This window comes from Aethalodelphis obliquidens, unplaced genomic scaffold (assembly GCF_003676395.1).
Source record: "Aethalodelphis obliquidens isolate GAN/ISIS:26980383/991018 unplaced genomic scaffold, ASM367639v1 scaffold23, whole genome shotgun sequence".
Lineage (NCBI taxonomy): Eukaryota > Metazoa > Chordata > Mammalia > Artiodactyla > Delphinidae > Aethalodelphis > Aethalodelphis obliquidens.
The window spans coordinates 1,761,987-1,777,741 of record NW_020837967.1 but is presented as its reverse complement, the minus strand read 5'-3'; the positions used below and the strand labels follow the sequence as shown (position 1 = coordinate 1,777,741).

Genomic DNA, 15,755 nt, shown 5'->3' with positions numbered 1-15,755 from the left:
AGCTCTTTTACTAGGTGATACTAATTTCTGATTACACCAAATCTTCCTTGTCTCATACTAATATAACCATACCAACTTGTTTACTGTTTGAACAATTTTTTTTATCCTTTTGATTTTAAACCCTCTGTGTCTTTATATTTAAAGTGAGTCTCTTACAGCATATAGTTGAATATTGCTTTTTTATCCAATGTGACAACCTTGGCCTTTTAATGGAATTTTTTAGTCATTTATGTTTAATATAATTATTGATATGGTTGGGATTAGATCTGTTGTTTTGCTGTTTTCCCCCCCTCCCCCTGACTCCCCCCCCAGGTTCCTCTTTCCTTTTTTGGAATTAATCAAATATTTTCATCTTAATTTTTAGCTGTGCCTTTTCATTTCTAATTTTTTAGTGCTTACTCCATAAATTATAATATCATCCTTCATTTATCACAGTTATTTGGAGTTAATACTGTCCTTCTTTACATAAACTGTAAGAACTTTGCAACAATCTCATCCCATTTACTATTCCTTTGTGCTGTTGTTGCCTATATTTTATGTCTACATACTTTATTAAACCCCACAATACAACATTATAATTTCTGCATTAAACAGTCAGTTTAAAGAAATGAAGGGAAGGAAAAATGTAATCATTTGTCCACAATTTTACCATTTTTGATGCTATTCATTTTTTCTTATAAATCCTTGTTTCCATCTGTTGTCATTTCTCTTCAGCTTTTCATTGGCATTATTGTAGTTACTGTTGATGATTTCTCTCAGCTTTTATTTTTATCTGAAAGTGTTAAGTCACCCTCATTTTTGAAGGACTTTTGTTGGCTTAAGATTTTTTTTTATTCAGAACTTTATAGCTGTTGTTCACTTGTGGCCTGCTTTGTTTATGAGAAGTTAGCTGTCAACTGTAATAAATAGTTGTTTCTGTGTTTTTGTTTTTTGTTTGTTTTTTGTTCTTCTGGTTGCTTTCAAGATTTTCTTTGTGTTTTTGGGAGTATAACTAGGATTTGCCTAGGTGTGGTTTTGCTTGGGATTTGCTGAACTGCTTGGATGTGTAAGTAAATTTTTTAGATCAAGCTGGGAATTTTAAAGTCATTATCCTCTTCAGATATTCTGTCTCATTTTTCTCTCTTGTCTCCTGGGACACTGATTGCTTGGATGTTAGATACTTGGTATTATTCCATAGTTCAGGGGTCTCCAACCCCTGGTAAAGGTCCTCAGCCTGTTAAGAACCAGGCCACACAGCAGGAGGTGATTGGTGGGTGAGCGAGCGAAGCTTCATCTGCCGCTCCCCATTGCTCGCATTACCGCCTGAATGATCCCCCCCCATCACTCACATTACCACCTGAACAAACTCTACCCCCGCTCCCCCTACCCCTGGTCTGTGGAAACATTGTCTTCCATGAAACTGGTCTCTGGTGCCAAAAAGGTTGGGGACCGCTGCCATAGGTCACTGAGGCTTTGCTCATTTTTTTCTTTGTTTTATCTCTTTATGTTTCATATCGGGTAATGCATGTTCATTTAAGTTCACTAGTTCCTTTTTCTGTTATTTCCAGTAAGCTGTTAATCACATTCAGTGAGTTTTAATTTTTTAAAAAATATTTTTCAACTGATCTAGAATTTTCATTTTTTAAATATAGTTTTCATTTTTCTTGTGAGATTTTCTGTTTATTCATTTTGACTTTCACGAATATATAATGTTCTTTTTTTTAAATCTTCATTGGAGTATAATTGCTTCACAATAGTGTGTTAGTTTCTTCTGCACAACAAAGCAAATCAGCCATATGCATACACATGTCCCCATATCCCCTCCCTCTTGAGTCTCCCTCCCATCCTCCCTATCCCGTCCCTCTCGGTCATCGCAAAGCACCAAGCCAATCTCCCTGTGCTATGCTGTTGCTTCCCACCAGCCAACTATTTTACATTCGGTAGTGTATATATGTTGATGCTACTCTCACTTAGCCCCAGCTTCACTCTCCGACCCCATGTCCTCAAGTCCATTCTCTATGTCTACCTCTTTATTCCTGCCCTGCAGCTAGGTTCATCAGTACCTTTTTTTTTTTTTTTTTGATTCCATGTATATGTGTTAGCATACAGTATTTGTTTTTCTCTTTCTCACTTACTTCACTCTGTATGACAGACTCTGGGTCCATCCACCTCACTACAAATAACTCAATTTCGTTTCTTTTTATGGAGTAATATTCCATTGTATATATGTGCCACATTTTCTTTATCTATTCATCTGTCGATGGATGTTTAAGTTGGTTCCATGTCCTGGCTATTGTAAATAGTGCTGCAGTGAACATTGTGGTGCATGTCTCTTTTTGAATTATGGTTTTCTTACGGTGTATGCCCATTAGTGGGATTGCTGGGTCATATGGTAGTTCTATTTTTAGTTTTCTAAGGACCCTCCATACTGTTTCCCATAGTGGTTGTATCAATTTACATTCCCATCAACAGTGTAGGAGGGTTCCCTTTTCACCACACCCTTTCCAGCATTTATTGTTTCTAGCTTTTTTTGATAATGGCCATTATGACTGGTGAGAGGTGATACCTCATTTTAGTTTTGATTTGCATTTATCTAATAATTAGTGATGTTGAGCATCTTTTCATGTGCCTCTTGGCTATCTGTATGTCTTCCTTGGTGAAATGTCTATTTAGGTCTTTTACCCATTTTATAACTGGATTGTTTTTTTGATATTGAGCTCCATGAGCTATTTGTATATTTTGGAGAGTAATCCTGTGTCTGTTGTTTCATTTGCAAATATTTTCTCCTATTCTGAAAGTTGTCTTTTTGTCTTGTTTATGGTTTCCTTTGCTGTTCAAAAGCTTTTAAGTTTAATTAAGTCCCATTTGTTTATTTTTGTTTTTATTTCTGTTACTCTAGGAGGTGGGTCAAAAATCTTGCTGTGGTTTATGTCAAAGAGTGTTTTTCCTATAAAAGTTTTATAGTGTCTGGTCTTACATTTAAGTCTCTAATCCATTTTGAGTTTATTTTTGTGTTTGGTGTTAGGGAGTGTTCTAATTTCCTTCTTTTACATGTAGCTGTCCAGTTTTCCCAGCACCACTTACTGAAGAGGCTGTCTTTTCTCCATTGTATGTTCTTGCCTCCCTTGTCGTAAATTAGGTGCCCATATGTGTGTGGGTTTATCTCTGGGCATTCTATCCTGTACCATTAATCTATATTTCTGTTTTTGTGCCAGTACCATACTGTCTAGATTATTGTAGCTTTGTGGTATAGTTTGAGGTCGGGGAGCCTGATTCCTCCAACTCCGTTTTCTTTCTCAAGATTGCTCTGGCTATTCGGGGTCTTTTGTGTTTCCATATGAATTGTAAGATTTTTTCTTCTAATTCTGTGAAGAATGCCATTGGTAGTTTGATAGTAATTGCATTGAAACTGTAGATTGCTTTGGGTAGTATAGTCATTTTCACAATATTGATTGTTCCAATCCAGAACATGGTATGTTTCTCCATCTGTTTGTGTTATCTTTGATTTCTTTCATCAGTGTTTTATAGTTTTCTGAGTACAAGTCTTTCACCTCCTTAGGCAGGTTTATTCCTAGGTATTTTATTCTTTTTGTTGCAGTGGTAAATGGGAGTGTTTCCTTAATTTCTCTTTCTGGTTTTTTGTTGTTGGTGTATAGGAATGCCAGAGATTCCTGTGCATTAATTTTGTATCCTGCAACCTTACCAAATTCATTGATTAGTTCTAATAGTTTTCTGGTGGCATCTTTAGGATTTTCTATGTATAGTATCATGTCATTGGCAAATAGTGACAGTTTTACTTCTTCTTTTCCAATTTGTATTCCTTTTGTTTCTTTTTCTTCTCTGATTGCTGTTGCTTGGACTTCCAAAACTATGTTGAATAAGAGTGGACATCCTTGTCATGTTCCTGATCCTAGTGGAAATGCTTTGTTTTCCACCATTGAGTATGATGCTTGCTGAGGGTTTGTCATAATATGGCCTTTATTATGTTGAAGTAGGTTCCCTCTATGCCCATTTTCTTGAGAGTTTTTGATCATAAATTGGTGTTGAATTTTGTCAAAAGCTTTTTCTGCATCTATTGAGATGATCATATGGTTTTTATTCCTTAATTTGTTAATGTTGTGTATCACCTTGATTGATTTGTGTATATTGAAGAATCCTTGCATCCCTGGGATAAATCCCACTTTACCATGGTGTATGATCCTTTTAATGTGCTGTTGGATTCTGTTTGCTAGTATTTTGTTGAGGATTTTTGCATCTGTGTTCATCAGTGATATTAGTCTATAATTTTGTGATATCTTTTTCTGGTTTTGGTATCAGGGTGATGGTGGCTTTGTAGAATGAATTTGGGAGTGTTTCTCCATCTGCAGTTTTTTGGAAGAGTTTGAGAAGGATCGGTGTTAGCTCTTCTCTAAATGATTGATAGAATCCACCTGTGAGTCCATCTGGTCCTGGACTTTTGTTTGTTCGAAGATTTTTAATTACGGTTTCAATTTAATTACTTGTGATAGGTCTGTTTATATTTTCTAATTCTGCCTGGTTCAGTCTTGGAAAACTGTACCTTTCCAAGAATTTGTCCATTTCTTCGTGGTTGTCCATTTTATTGGCATATAGTTGTTTGTAGTAGTCTCTTATAATCCTTTGTATTTCTGCCGTGTCAGTTGTGTGATTTTTCATTTCTAATTTTATTGATTTGAGTCCTCTCCCTCTTTTTCTTGATGAGTCTGGCTAAGGGTTTATCAATTTTGTTTATCCTCTCAAAGAACCAGCTTTTAGTTTTATTGATATTTGCTATTGTTTTCTTCATTTCTGTTTCATTTATTTCTGCTCCGATCTTTATGATTTCTTTCCTTCTACTGACTTTGGGTTTTCTTTGTTCTTCTTTTTCTAGTTGTTTTAAGTGTACGGTTAGATTGTTGAGATTTTTCTTGTTTCTTGAGATGAGATTGAATTGCTATAAACTTGCCTCTTAGAACTGCTTTGCTGCGTCCCATAGGTGTTGGGTCATTGTATTTTCATTGTCATTCGTTTCTATGTGTCTTTTTATTTCTTCTTTGATTTCTTCAGTGATCTCTTGGTTATTTAGTAGTGCACTGTTTAGCCTCCATGTATTTGTGTTTTTTACATTTTTTTTCCTGTAATTGATTTCCAGTAGCATTGTGGTCAGAAAAGATGCTTGATACGATTTCAGTTTTCTTAAATTTTCTGTGGCTTGATTTGTGACCCAAGGTGTGATCTATCCTGGAGAATGTTCCATGTGCACTTGAGGAGAAAGTGTATTCTGCCACTTTTGGATGGAATGTTCTATAAATATCAATTAAGTCTGTCTGGTCTGTTGTGTTATTTAAAGCTTGTGTTTCCTTATTTATTTTCATTTTGGATGATCTGTTCATTTGTAAGTGGGTTGTTAAAGTCCCCTACTGTTGTTGTGTTACTGTCGATTTCTCCTTTCATGGTTGTTAGTATTTGTCTTATGTATTGAGGTGCTCCTATGTTGGGTGCATAAACATTTATAATTGTTACACCTTCTTCTTGGATTGATCCTTTGATCATTGTGTAATGTCCCTCCTTATCTCTTGTAACAGTGTTTATTTTAAAGTCTATTTTATCTGATCCCGAGTATTGCTCCTCCAGGTTTCTTTTGATTTCCATTTGCGTGGAATATCTTTTTCCTTCCCTTCGCTTTCAGTCTGTATGTGTCCCTAGGTCTGAAGTGGGTCTCTTATAGACAGCATATATATGGGTCTTATTTTTGTATCCATTCAGCCAGTCTGTCTTTTGGTTGGGGCATTTAATCCATTTACATTCAAGGTTATTATTGATATGTATGTTCCTATTACCATTTTCTTAATTGTTTTGGGTTTGTTTTTGTGGTTCTTTTTCTTCTCTTTTGTTTCCCGCTTAGAGAAGTTCCTTTAGCATTTGTTGTAAAGCTGGTATGGTGGTGCTGAATTCTCTTAGCTTTTGCTAGTCTGAAAAGCTTTTGACTTCTCCATCAAATCTAAATGAGATCCTTGCTGGTTAGAGTAATCTTGGTTGTAGGTTTTTCTCTTTCATCTCTTTAAGTATATCCTGCCACTCCCTTCTGGCCTGCAGAGTTTCTGCTGAAAAATCAGCTGATAACCTTATGGGGATGGATCCCTTTGTATGTTATTTTTTGTTTTTCCCTTGCTGCTTTTAATATTTTTTCTTTGAATTTAATTTTTGTTTGTTTGATTAATATGTGTCTTGGTGTGTCTTTCTGAGGGTTTATCCTGTATGGGACTCTCTGTGCTTCCTGGACTTGAATGACTATGTCCTTTCCCATGTTAGGGAAGTTTTCCACTATAATCTCTTCAGATATATTCTCAGACCTTTGTTTTCCTCTTCTTCTTCTGGGACCCCTATAATTCGAATGTTGGTGCGTTTAGTGTTGTCCCAGAGGCCTCTGAGATTGTCCTCAATTCTTTTCTTTTTTCTTTATTCTGCTCCTCAGCAGTTATTTCCACCATTGTCTTCCAGCTCACTTTTTCGTTCTCCTACCTCAGTTATTCTGTTATTGATTCCTTCTAGTGTATTTTTCATTTCAGTTACTGTGTTGTTCATCTCTGTTAGTTTATTCTCTAGTTCTTCTAGATCTTTGTTAAACATTTCTTGTATTTTCTCAATCCGTGCTTCCATTTTATTTCTGAGATTCTGGATCATCTTTACTATCGTTACTCTGAATTCTTTTCAGGTAGATTGCCTATTTCCTCTTTATTTATTTGGTCTTGTAGGTTTTTACCTTGCTTCTTCATCTGTGACATTTTTTTGCCATCTCCCTTTTTTTTTTTTTTTTTTTTAATTAATGGGCTTGTGTTCCTGTTTTACTAGTTGTTTGGCCAGAGGCTTCCAACACTGGAGTTTGTAGGCTATTGGGTAGAGCTGGGTCTTGGTGCTGAGATGAGGAACTCTGTGAGACCTCACTCCAGTGAATATTCCCTGGGGCCTGAGGGTCTCTGTTAGTCCAGTGGTTCGGACGCACAGCTCCCACCATAGGAGCTTCCACCCGACCCCAGGCTCACGAATCAAGATCCCGCAAGCCGCGTGGGGTGGCAAAAAAGAAAAAAAAGAATAACAAAGTAAAAAGTAAAATTAGACTAGGAAACTAACAGATGTATTATAAAGAATGTAAAAATAAAAATAAAGATGAATCAACAACCAGAAGGTACCTCAGTACCACAATAGTGAAAAAGAGGAGGAGGGAAAAGGAAAAAAAAAAAGCGGGGGGCGGGGGGAAGGTCCTTGGCTGTGGAGAGCGGGGCCTAAGCAAGGGTGAGGTTTGGGTGGTAGGTGGGGCCAATGCTCAGGACCCACAGGACTGGAAAAGGCCCTGGGGGCTGTGAGGGGTGGGGCTTAGGCTCAAGGAACAGAAGGGGCCCAGGCGTGCTCCCCACCCCTGGTCTCAGAGGGCAGGGGACCTCATCTGGGAGCTCAGCAGGCTCCCCGTGCCTGAGTGCACGGGGTGACAGTAACCCTCTGCTCCTCACCCACTCCTCTGGAGGGCCCCTCCCGCTTGCCTCTCAGGTACTCCCCTTGGCCTCCTTTCTGTGCCCCCCAGGACACATGTGGCCTGGATGGTGCTTTGGAGCTGGGGGAACCGGCTTGGGAGCTCCCCGTGCCCGAGTAGGTGGGGCAGTCGCCCTCCACTGCTCTCCCGCTCTTCCTGGAGACTCCCTCCCACCTGCCTCTCCTGATCTCCCCAGACTCAGGGGCTGATCTTGTCTGGCCTCCACTTCTTCACCCCCCTCGGTCCCCTTACATCCTACTCGTTCATTATGGAGTTCCTTCTGTCTCCTTGGGGGTCAGAGTCCCCCACCAGCGCCCGGCAGCCGCCCTAGTTCTGGGGAGACGCTAACTCCGTGTCTTCCCACATCGCCCTCTTGACTTCTCTCCTATAACGTTCTTGAACATAGATCTTTGAACAAGGATGTTTGTCCTTGTACATATTCGTAGTAGCTGCATTTAACTCCCTGCGTATTTTAGCATCAGTAATCTGGGCATCTGTTTGTTTTGATCACTCTTCCTCTTTACTTTTTTCCATTTTCTTTTTTTCATGTGTCCAGTAACTTTTGATTGTATATTGGACATAACTGATTGGTATATTGTAGAGATGGTGGATTCTTTCTGTGATGAGTGTTGATTTTAGTTTTGAGTTGGCAGTTAAACTATTGGCTGTTCACCTTGAACTTTTGGAGACTTGATTTTATACTTTGTAGGTGGGGGGTCTTTTGTCTTTGGCTGAATCCTTCATGAGGTGTGGTCCTCTGGGGTTTAATTGGAAAGCCCAAGGTATGTACCAAGTTCCTCTAATATGGCAGTTTCAAACTTCAAACTTATTTGTCCTTAAGGCCTGTAGCTGTAGTTTCTCCTCAAGTCTTTTTGCCTTTTAGCTTTTGCTTTTTCCTGGGTTCCTTGGAGTCTCTCTCCTGTGTACAAGCATTTCTGGAGTTAGTTAAGGATTTGAAGAGATTTTATAATTTGGTTGCTCCCCATTTTGGAAGACTTTCTCCCACAATTTTTATCTCCTCATACAGCCCCAAACTCTATCTTATGGCACGTTAAATCAGTAAGACTGCAGGTTTTTTGCTTCTGTTCTAGCTGTCCCATGTTACAAGGACTGGGTAGGTCATTCTGTCAGGGGAAGAGCCATACAAACCACATGAAGATCTCATCCAATTGCTTCCTTCAAGTCTCTTGTCTAGTTTCTGCCTGCTTTTACTCACTGTCCAGTGTGCTTTCTGATAGATTTTTGGTTGTTCAGAGTCTTAATTTTTAATATGCAGGAGGATTAGACTTACAAGCTGTTCTTCCATTACTGGTCAGTGTGGTTTGTTTGCACTTGATATTCATAACTACGAATGTGAGACATCATTACATGGTTTTGACTGTTTTAGAATTGATGCTTTTATGACTTAAACTAATGCCGTCTGGAAGGAAACTGAACAAATAAATACATGTTTCCTGTAACTCATTAAAATCTAAGAAAGGAGACTTTAGTAGTTGAAATAATTATAAATTACTGATTGATTATAATTACAATTATAATTACTAATTATAGTTTAAATACTTTGCTAGGCTAAGTGCTATTTATGGAGGTACCTACATGCTGAATAAACCAATTGAAGAAATCATTATGCAAAATGGAAAAGTGATTGGTGTAAAATCTGAAGGAGAGGTAAGTAGCTTTTACAATTTAAGAAATATTATATTCTTGTAAAGAAAACTTTATTGTTTAATAAGTACTAAATTTGGTATGGACATCGATCCTAGATTTCACACCATGTATGTTTTCTTTATGGTAACTTGGTATTCATAATGACTGAAAACTTATAATGTTTAATATTTTCTGTTGTGTTGATTGTTGCTTAAGACTAAAACAGAAATTATGAATGAGCTCTAAACGGTAAGTATTATATATGTAGTGTGGGTTGGTGTCTGTCTCCCAAATTTTCATTTAAATTTAGCTTTATATGTACCACATAACTTATTGGTTGAATTGGGGCTTGGCCAATACTATTTTATTATTTAATTTATTATTATTAAATATTAGTAATGTTAATCATTACTGTTAACATTATTTTATTTTGGGTTTAGCCAAGGAACTGGCCGGGTGGAGTTTTGAGCAGTGTTTCTCAAATTTGAATTGAATGTAAATTGTTAATTTTGTCAGAGTACATGTTTCTCATTCAGTAGGTCTGTGGTGGGTCTGCATTTTCTTGCAAGCTCTCAGATGGTGCCAGTGCTGTTGGTCTGCAAGCCAGACCATATTTCATGAACCATTAACTTTTACAAATGGAACCGTTCAAAAAAGAAACTGAAAAACTATGTGTAAAAAAATATTTTGGGGGCTTCCCTGGTGGTGTAGTGGTTGAGGGTCCGCCTGCCAATGCAGGGGACACGGGTTCGTGTCCCGGTCTGGGCAGATCCCACATGCCGTGGAGTGGTTGGGCCCGTGAGCTGTGGCCGCTGGGCCTGAGCATCCGGAGCCTGTGCTCTGCCCTGCGTACCGCAAAAAAAAAAAAAATATATATATATATATATATATATATTTGGGGATTCCTGATGGTATTCTATGGGTTCAGACCATATAATCTACACTCACTAGCTGGCCATCTGACCCTTTATTGTTGTAGGTCTTTTGTAACTACCTTGTGCTTCCAGCATACACATAGTAGATGTTTAGGAATAGGGATAAATGTCTTAATCTGATATCTCAAAGTTCTTTTTATTCATTCCATTTTTCTTTGCTTCAGGCAACTGCTTCCTCTTAGGACATTTCAGGGCTTTGATATAAAGAGGAAGACTATAATATAATACATAATTTATCTTGCAACTTAAGTTTTACTTAGTAAGTATAGTCTTAAAAGGAGAGATTATGGTCTGTTTCTAATATTAGAAAGAACTATTTATAGACCATTTACTTTTCACTGGGTCCATTTACATATAATGACATTCCTTAAATACACTGTTTCATTTAATCCTAACAACAACCTCTTTGAGGTTGGGTAGAGCAAGGATTTTAACCCTCTTCTGCCCAGTTTTAAAACTTATGTGTCTGAAAACCATGCAACACACTTTTCCTAATATTTCAATAAGATTTAGAATTTATAGATTTGCTCCAGGAGAATTTATAGGGATTGTCGGCAAAGCTAGTTTTAATAGTTATCTATAATTCACTAATTATCTACAGTTAACTTGAAGATAACAGGTGATGTTCAAGAACGATGGCATCATTATACCCATTAGAAAGTCTTTAATGTTTTATTACAGATTGCTCGCTGTAAGCAGCTCATCTGTGATCCCAGCTACGTGAAAGATCGAGTCGAAAAAGTGGGCCAGGTGATCAGAGTCATCTGTATCCTCAGCCATCCCATCAAGAACACCAATGATGCCAACTCCTGCCAGATCATTATTCCACAGAACCAAGTCAATCGGAAGTCAGGTCAGTTTTGAAGATAAGCAGATGTGTGTAGGAATTCCAAATTTTATCTGCTCTATTATAGTGAAGAGACTCTAGTTTACATATGGAAAATAAAATGTGATGTATCCCTTTTAGCTCATAGAGATCCTAAGTCATCACTTTGAAATGGAAACGTTTGCCTAGGAGCCCCGCCTTGGACTTGAACCCCCCACTCTTTGGGCCTCCATTTCTTCTTCTGTAGAACTGAGAGGCTGGACTGGATGAGCAGGCAGTCTTGCCTGGTTTGAACATTGTGTGCCTTGTGGAGGTTTATGCTTATTAGTTGACCTGATTTCACTGTTACTTTGAGCTGATGACAGCGCTGCTTTTGTGTCATGATTTGTCAACTTAATACTTGTATTTGATTTTAGCAGTGCGCTAGAAAACAACTTTGATTTCTCTGATTGAGATCAGGACTTAGCAGGACTTCCCTGGTGGCGCAGTGGTTAAGAATCCGCCTGCCAATGCGGGGGACACGGGTTTGATCCCTGGTCTGGGAAGACCCCACATGCCACGGAGCAACTAAGCCCGTGCGCCACAATTACTGAGTCTGCACTCTAGAGCCCGTGAGCCACAACTGCTGAGCGTACGCTCCGCAACTACTGAAGCCCACGCACCTAGAGCCTGTGCTCTGCAACAAGAGAAGCCACCACAACGAGAAGCCTGTGAACTGCAACGAAGAGTAGCCCCTACTCGCCGGAAATGGAGAAAGCCCGCGTGCAGCAATGAAGACCCAACGCAGACAAAAATAAATAATAAATTAAAAAAAAAAAGATCAGGACTTAGCTCTGAAATCGTAATTCCTAATCTGTTTGCTTTAACCAGTTTTCTTTCATCCACTAGCTTTCCCCCCTTTCAGTTAGAAGCCCTAAAGCTTTTAATTTTTTTTTCCATGTAAGAGACGAAATCACAGAAGATTATTATGAGCACTAAGAGACACAGATGAAAGTAATCTTTCAAGGGTTCCCAAGCAGATCTCAGGGTCAGGGAGAGTGTAAAAAGAGTAAAGGGAACCCAGTAATTAGTAATTATCTCTTATATTGGAAATTACGTAGTTAACTAGTAGTATACAGACAAGTAGAATCTATGGAATTATTATGAGCTTATGCCAACTCAAGAATAGCTTATTGTGTTTGCAATTTTATATTGCTTAAAAAATGAGAAATCAGTAGTTAAATAAATCCTATCTTAGCTATTCAAAACCTTTCTAAATGCAGGGTTCAGAGAGGAAGACAGGTTTCCACAGTGAGCTGTAACATCTGGGTAGAGAATGTCATCTCCCCATCCACCGTTCACTGCCACATAAATCCTTCATCTCCAGTAGGCTAAGAGTTGCTGAATATTTGTATATTTTATGTATGACCTTGTTTGTCTCCATATAAAACTTAATCTTAGAATATCCAGTCTGTTCCAAGTAATTTTAACTCACACCTCAATGAAGTATGGGTGAAACTGAGTGCACACACAGGCCCAAGGTTTAAAGACCCTGGCAGTGAGGTGGCTTTGCTTGCTTGCAGATATCTATGTCTGCATGATCTCCTCCGCACACAACGTGGCCGCACAGGGCAAGTACATTGCCATCGCCAGCACAACCGTGGAGACCAAGGAGCCCGAGAAAGAAATCAGACCAGCTCTGGAACTCTTGGAACCAATTGAGCAGAAGTAAGTGATGCGTTCATTTTTAGCAGCTCAAACCCAGGATTGCCTTTGGCTCCATGGTGAACAGAACCCCATGAGAACAATGAGAGCAGCCATCATCTCTTACCAGCCTGGGTTTTGAATTTCAGGCAAAGCGGTGAGTGGGCGTGTCAACTTCCCTGCTTACTTAATTCTTTTTCCCCTCCAGATTCGTAAGCATCAGTGACCTCCTTGTACCAAAAGATTTGGGAACAGAAAGCCAGGTGAGTGGCAATCTGAAAAGGGTAATTACCAGGCTTTATTGGGAGACATCACTAAATAGTCTTAGGTCTTTGTGACTTTCATTTCCAGATCTTTATATCCCGTACATATGATGCGACAACTCACTTTGAGACAACCTGTGATGACATTAAGGACATCTATAAGAGGATGATGGGATCCGAGTTTGACTTTGAGGAAATGAAGCGCAAGAAAAATGACATCTATGGGGAAGACTAACAGCAGTACATGTTATCATCTAATTAGGACAAACTTAAAATTTGGCAAATGATGCATATTGTATGAAATCAATATTGTAAGGCCTGCTTTTGTAATCAAAGCTGAGAGATTGCAGAGCACTGTACCAGTAAATATTCTTCCCCTTTCTAATATCATGTATTAACTTGTTTTCATGGAGTGGCTCTTCAGAATTGGCAGGTTCCCACATTCTGTTCAATTTAACCAATACTGGCTTGTTTTTTCTAGTGAAGGATCAGTTTTAAAACATTGTGATACTGATACAGAGAACTTGATACAGTATTTGTATCTTTTAATCAGTGTAGCCTTTGCAGTTATGAGCTTCTGCTGCTCAAGAGCTGTGTCAGTACAGTTTGCGTGCCATCTGTCCTCTTGACATTAAGGAGATACGGAATCGAATGTTCCATCGTTGGGGACAGTATCCCTCACTCCTCCCCACCCCTTTACATTTACATCAAGTGTTAGAACAGTGCCCAGGCAGCATAGCCACAAGCTGGGTTTATGTGGGCCTCCAATTCTAACCAAACTCCAGACTTTGAGAGTCATTTTGGAGGAAGCCTGTGTGCGGTGTTTTAATCTAATAAATTTGATGAGAGCAGAGGGGAAAGAAACTATCATAAAGCAGGTAAACGTAGAAGCTTCTTTTGTATCCCAGGTGTGGCTTCTTCAATGGACCAAGCTGCTGCAATGCAGTATTGATTTGACAGAGCCTCTGCTTCAATGATGTCTGTCTCACAATGGCTCCAAATGATTTCTGTACTGCAAAATAAAGCCAAACTCTGGAAACCAGCTCCCTCTTGTTGGTCTTTTGTGTCCTGACAATTCAGAGCTAGTAAGTATTGTACTGGCCTTGACACAGCTGCTCATTTCCTTCACTAGAGCTGAAAATGGATGCTGGGGAAGAGTGCTGAAGACCCTAGTGGTTGGTGGAGTGCTGCCATCTGGCTTCACTGTGAGTAGACCCCGAATTACTTCTTGGTACAATATAATTATTAGACCTTCTTAGATATCCTTAGTAGTGGTGTAGAACAAGGATTCGTTCCCATCAGAGAGTAAGTGACATCCGGTGGAATGGGTGCGTTAATGTATTTATTTAATAAGTTAATTAATTTTATTTTTGGCTGTGTTGGGTCTTCCTTGCTGTTCACGGGCTTTCTCTAGTTGTGGTGAGTGGGGGCTACTCTTCGTTGTGGTGTCTGGGCTTCTTGTTGCGGAGCATGGACTCTAGACACGTGGTCTTCAGTAGTTGTGGCACATGGGCTCAGTAATTGTGGCACACGGGCTTAGTTGCTCTGTGGCATGTGGGATCTTCCCGGACCAGGGATCGAACCTGTGTCCCCTGCATTGGCAGGTGGATTCTTAACCACTGTGCCACGAGGGAAGTCCCAGTATTTTCATTTAATTCAGATTGTAGACAGTTTTTAGTGGTACCTCCTTTCCCCTTGATTGTTACAAGCCTCACTGTATGTGCTGTCATTTATATCGAGGACATTGTATTCTCTTTTATAGTTGAGTTGGTCATCTATGTCGGAGGAATGAGGACATTGTAACTGTATTCTCTTTTAAAGTTGAGTCTGAAGGACATAGACTAAGGTAGGCGATCTGTTAAAGGATTTAGGGTAATAATAACTTCGATTATCCAAGTGATTACTTTAGCTTTCTCAATCTCATACTATCCATTTTTGGCTGAAGAATTTTTTGTTGTAGGTGGGCTGTCCTGCACATTGTATGCACCTCCCTGGCGTGACAACCCCAGATAACCCCGGTTGAAAACAACTGCTTCCTTTTCATAAGATTATCTAAAATTCCAGCAGGCCTTTCCCCTCTTTTCCTGCAATATTTCACATTGTGAACCATTAACGCAGGTGGAGGCACAAGCTGGGTTAGTAGTATGAAGGAAGCATCAGGATGTCTTCGTATTCTGCACTCGGCATATTTATTGGAACAACTAACATTTCTGTGCCAGGCCAACGGGGCACAAAGGTGATGAGGGCAGAGTCTCTGCAGAAGCTCAGTCTGGAGGCGCCTGCTCCTCTGTGGCCTGGCTAAGCCTTCAGTTACAGAACGGGCGGCCTCGTGGGTGCTGGAAGGTTCTTCAGGGGAGGAGCACGGCTGGCAGGTGCGCTGTAAATGTTACTTTCCTTTTCCGTAGTAATTTCAGATTAATTCAGTGTACCAAATACAGTTATGGTCCTATTAGATTCTTATCCCTGGGGTAAAAATCAGCTGAGTGGGTCTCTAAGCAAGAGCTAGGGTAAGAATTAAAACTCAGTCATTCTTCCTCCTCCTAAGAACATACCGAGGGGAAAGGAACACTTTGGGTTCTGTAGGGGGAGTATAAAAGCAGATAAATGGCTTTTGAGGGAAGTTCCTGTGCAGGCTGACATGACCCCCTGGAAGGGCCAGTTGGAGCGTGTGAAGTGTCCTCTTGCTGGAGCCTGCTGCTCGGCACCGCACGAGGGAGGGGAAAGCACCGGGCAGGCCTGCGGGGATGAGGCTTGACAGATGGCGGCCAAAGTGAGGTAAGTGGTAGGATTCTTTTGGAAGCTACTTATTCTGCTAAATGGCCTAAAAAATTTAAAGTGCTGTAAAACATTCTCTTACAAATTTAATATTTGCTATAAAATCATTGCAGAAGCAGTTG

The 15,755-nt window shown here is 39.6% G+C and overlaps 1 protein-coding gene across 2 annotated transcripts in view; it reads left to right on the top strand.

Annotated features, from left to right (window-relative positions):
- Positions 1–13,901, top strand: part of GDI2 (GDP dissociation inhibitor 2) — a 44,464-nt gene extending 30,563 nt beyond the window's left edge. For both annotated transcript variants that reach the window (XM_027121549.1, XM_027121550.1), the window contains exons 7-11: positions 9,073–9,172; positions 10,768–10,939; positions 12,475–12,619; positions 12,804–12,858; positions 12,947–13,901. In XM_027121549.1, the coding sequence (XP_026977350.1) occupies positions 9,073–9,172; positions 10,768–10,939; positions 12,475–12,619; positions 12,804–12,858; positions 12,947–13,093 (619 nt within the window). In that variant the 3' untranslated portion in view covers positions 13,094–13,901. The remainder of the gene's footprint in view (positions 1–9,072; positions 9,173–10,767; positions 10,940–12,474; positions 12,620–12,803; positions 12,859–12,946) is intronic.
- Positions 13,902–15,755: the final 1,854 nt, after the last annotated feature.